Source organism: Sphaeroforma arctica (assembly GCF_001186125.1).
Source record: "Sphaeroforma arctica JP610 unplaced genomic scaffold supercont1.470, whole genome shotgun sequence".
NCBI classification, from domain to species: Eukaryota; class Ichthyosporea; order Ichthyophonida; genus Sphaeroforma; species Sphaeroforma arctica.
The window spans coordinates 59,009-63,622 of record NW_014040088.1 but is presented as its reverse complement, the minus strand read 5'-3'; the positions used below and the strand labels follow the sequence as shown (position 1 = coordinate 63,622).

Sequence of the window (4,614 nt, the reverse complement as noted above, 5' to 3'; positions counted from 1 at the left end):
GTGTGTGTGTGTGTGTAGAAGTATATATGTGTGTGTGTGTGTGTGTGTGTGTGTGTATAAGTATATATATATATATTTATATATATATATATAGGCTGCCGTGATACACAACCCGGCAAGCACTGGGGCCAAGGCTTAAATGCAGATTTATTTCAATTTCAGTGTGCATAATTGTACGTGCACATATATATTCTTACACATCTTTGTGGAGCGATCTAACGTAATCTGCAATGACCATAGACGATGCGAAGAAGGGTGCATATTTAGTTGTACGCGTGTGTTGACATGGGTGCGTATTTTTTCATATTTGGCCATATATTGCCGATTGTTGCTGTAATAGTATATATAGGTACTTGTGTACCCAGCACTTTTCGTCGTAGTCACAACACTGGCGCCGAAACGAAGCACATGCTATCCATACCTGTAAAGGTTTATCGTCGGCGAGTGATATTTATAGTCTGTTTCGAAGGTACTTGCATTCTTTTTTGAGTTGAATACATTTTCTCATATCTCGATACAAAAAAAATGCAATTCGCTCATGGATTTTGTGAACATACCTATGCACACGCGAATATAGGCATGATACAAAGATGCCCATTGTGGTGCCGGCAGGTGAAGACGACACAACCGCGGGATATCAGGCTGAAGATTTGGATGTCTATAAAAAGCGCAATTGGGATGCTTATACAGATGGTATGTTTCCTTTTTATCGGAGATAAATCTGTATTATGGTCGAGGTTTTAATCTATATTGAACTGATGAGGCCAGAGACACCATGCTTGCTCGAATCAACTATCCGCGGTTTATGATGTGAATTTTTAGCCCCCATAGTTCCACATGCTGTATGTCTTTCTCTTGATTGGGTTTTATAGAAGACAAAGACAAGTAGTGTTGTCAGGTCGTATTTTTAACACCAACATGGGCTAAAAATACACTCATGTACACTCGTGTCGCGTGCCTGCACGTTTGAACCCGATTCGTATATTAAGTGAACTGGTACACTTGTGTTGCATGTTCATCTATCTTACGTTTGTAGTCGATTCGTATATGCAGTTGATTAGTTCTTTACTGAAAAGCTGACCTATGTGAAATGTCCCAATTCGGCGAATAAGCTGTAGTTTTACATCTTCCTAAGCCTTTCTAAGATACGCGGATCCATTGAATAGACAGAAGTCACTAAATATGTTTTAAATTGTACACAACTCTGTCCACTTTTATTCGCGCAGATAACCCCAGTGGTCTTGGCAACCGATACAACAGGAGTTGAGTACTTTGTAAGTCAATAGATTATAGTAAAGTGACCGACACATACAACCAACGAGATTTGGGCTTTTAATTGCACGGATTTTTGTACGTTTTTCCTGAGAGGAATACCTCTGCATATGCCAAGTGTCCAAATTATGATAGAGCGAGCCCCAGTACACACTTTTCGGCACCCGTAGAGCTAACTGTTAGAGTGCTATCAGGAAGATCTGTATATATCTATGCAAGGATTAGGGGAATTTGGAATGGCGGAAGCATGGCAACAAACGCGCGAAAATAGAGGAGATGCCTCTTGAGGTACTCCTATAAATCACATATCTATGTCTTTGTGTCAATTGAAAATGAGTTTGATCACATGACGCTGTGTATAAAAGAACCTTTTTGGAGACTACCATCAGTACCATTTGTACTATTTGGACACAAAGCTCTCCAAACCATTGGAATAAATAGTAATAATCAGTATAATTAGGGATATGTGCTAGGATTTAGGCTCATTGTACAAATATTGTAAGCGTTATGAATGGTAGCCTGACCGTTTTTGATACAAATCGCAAATCAACACACTACATTTTTATTCTATTCCATTTAAGTGGTCGCACATGCAAGTTAAATCTCTCTCTAGATCGACTGATGGGGCTTAATACTTGTAAGTTGTACATGTACTCGATTTACTGTATGTAAGTTGTATATATACGCGTGGAGTGGAATGACAACACCGACAGAAAGTTCAGAAGGAGACAAGTATGTCAGACGACAATCAAGTACCGCAACGATGTCTATCAGTTCGATTCCATTAGCTATTGGTTTTCACTATAACAAAACTGATTATAGAAGATAACTCAAGCATACAAAACGACATGCCAATACACAATGTAAATGATAAAATAAACAAAGCACACAATCTATTCATGGCATTCGGATACGTAAAAAAAGCTTAAGAATCAAATAGACATGTGATACAGATACAACCAGCTGTTATTATCAGTTCAATGTAGACGCTTTTGGTCGTACTTTTTTAATTAACAACAGAGGCCTCAACGCCTGCAGATGTTGTAACAAATAAGCTCATCTCAAAGAGACATGTGATACACATACAACCAGTGTTTATTATCAGTTCATTGTAGATGGTTTTGGTAGTACGTTTTTAACATACAACCAGTTTTTATTATCAGTTTAATGTAGACGGTTTTGGTCGTACATTTTTAACATACAACCAGCTGTTATTATCAGTTTAATGTAGACGGTTTTGGTCGTACGTTTTTAACATACTACCAGCTTTTATTATCAGTTTTAATGTAGACGGTTTTAGTAGTACGTTTGTAACATACAACCAGCGTGTATCGTCAGTTCAGTGTAGACAGTTCTGGTCGTACTTTTTCAATTAACAACAGAGGCCTCAAGGTCCGCCTGCAGATGTTGTAATCATCCGGGAAGGAGGCTCAATTCCAAACGTTTATCAATCCTTTCTGAATACCGGGGTGAGCCTTCTTCTTGCGTCCGGATTGAAATGTTTGCTAGACCCAAAATTGTATCTCTTTTACCGTGCAGAGGTGTATTTTAACTCCCGAATTAGTGTCTCTTGTATTCTCAACATTGCTATGCAGTGCATCTGATTTGCAATGAATCTCGAATCGATCACTCGTTCCTCCCGAATTGGATTCTCTTGCCGATTGTGTATATTCTCAATCACAATTGAAATGCTACGCATCCCGAATTAGCGTCACTTGCTCAAAGCTTTTCTTAAATAAAAAAATGTTCCTAGATTGGTTTTTGAAACATAAGATCTAGCCCCGTATTCTAAACTGAACATTGAGACATTATATATCCTAAACCATCGTACATCTCAAATTAATGTCTAACGCCTAGTACAGTTCTTGTGCAAGCTCACTCGGCCGATCGATCGGGGAAAACAAGCCATTTGTAGCTCTCTTTGAATTTCGGATTGATATCCAGTGCTCTATCCTTCCACTCGTCACTGTATTTGTGGTAGGCCAGTAGCCATGCTGCGTCTTCAAGGCCGTAGTCTCCAGTCCATTCGGTGACTACGGTTATTTCGTCATACGGGAAGGTAAGGTCTGTGGTGGCGTACGGCAGCGCCCACTCCAGTCCAAGTTCGATAGACCGTTTCTCATCCAGGCCTAAATATTTTGTGAGATAGTTCCGATAGTTAGTCGGATGTATTTAACCCAACTGGTCAATCCGAGAGTATTTGACCAAAAGGACATGTAGGTAAACATTTACCTTTGTTCCAAATCCAATTTTTCAAGATTTTACAGATCCGATTGCTCATGTACTTGAACTTTGAACTACGTACTGTGTCACATCACGCGGCTTGCTTGTATATGTATTAGTGGACAAAGTATGAACAGTATATGTACATATATATATACATATATATATATATATATATATATAGGTACACACACTATACACCTTGGACCCTAGACAACCTCACGAGATGCCGTGTACCCGCACTTGATGCTTAGCTCGATTCGGACAATACACTGTGATAATAAAAGAATGCAGAAATGTATATAATGCTGAATATTAATATACGTATCGTAATACTTGTTACACGCCCCATTCGTCTACACTACTGCCGCTCTCCGCAGCCAGCTGAGCCATGTGCGGCAACGCAGTGAGCCAGTAAACCACTTAGCACATTTCTGTATAGTAGCAAAGCTTTACCCCAAACCTACATGTACATGTACATATTAGTATATGTATATATATATTTAATATATTTGTACATCTGTGCCTAATACACCCGCCATATATGTCCACACTACTGCCGCTCTCGGCATCCAGCTGAGCCGTGTGCGCAAACGCAGCTAGACATCACACTACGAGACACATTTTTCTATATAACCATAGGTATACGCGCTACGAACAAAAAAAACGTACACAGATATGTACTTTTGTTTAGACATATTGTATTTGTATATGTACACTTGGTACATACCCCATATGTCCATACTACTGCCGCTCTCCGCACCCAGATGAGCCATGTGCGCAAACGCAGCGAGACAATATGCCACGTAATGGGTAGGTCTCGTGCGCGATAACTCATCGGGTAATGCGCCATCGCTTTCCATTTGGCTGTCGATCATGTCCTTGGCCAGGTCATTGTAGTACGACCGAGCCTGTGAGTGTTCGATAGAGACGTAAATATGTGCATTTTCATTCTTTTAATGTGTTCAGGCTCCATAAACCAGGGTAAACCATCACACACATGTATAGTATCTGTATACATGAGTACATAGCAAAATGTGATAAATAGATATTTGTCAGAAGATCTTTTGCGCGTCTATAACGAATGTACAAATGCCACTAGTTGTCGGACGAACATCT

General features: G+C 39.6%; 1 protein-coding gene across 2 annotated transcripts in view; it reads right to left on the bottom strand.

Annotated features, from left to right (window-relative positions):
- Positions 1–2,437: 2,437 nt before the first annotated feature.
- The window catches only part of SARC_06533, a gene marked incomplete at its 5' end in the record, with an annotated part of 8,949 nt that continues 6,772 nt past the window's right edge, over positions 2,438–4,614 (bottom strand). Inside the window, 3 exons of one of the 2 annotated variants that reach the window (XM_014299561.1) lie at positions 2,438–3,401; positions 3,697–3,767; positions 4,226–4,406. In XM_014299561.1, coding sequence (XP_014155036.1) covers positions 3,715–3,767; positions 4,226–4,406 — 234 coding nt within the window. In that variant the 3' untranslated portion in view covers positions 2,438–3,401; positions 3,697–3,714. The remainder of the gene's footprint in view (positions 3,402–3,696; positions 3,768–4,225; positions 4,407–4,614) is intronic. The other variant, XM_014299562.1, reaches the window with a different exon arrangement.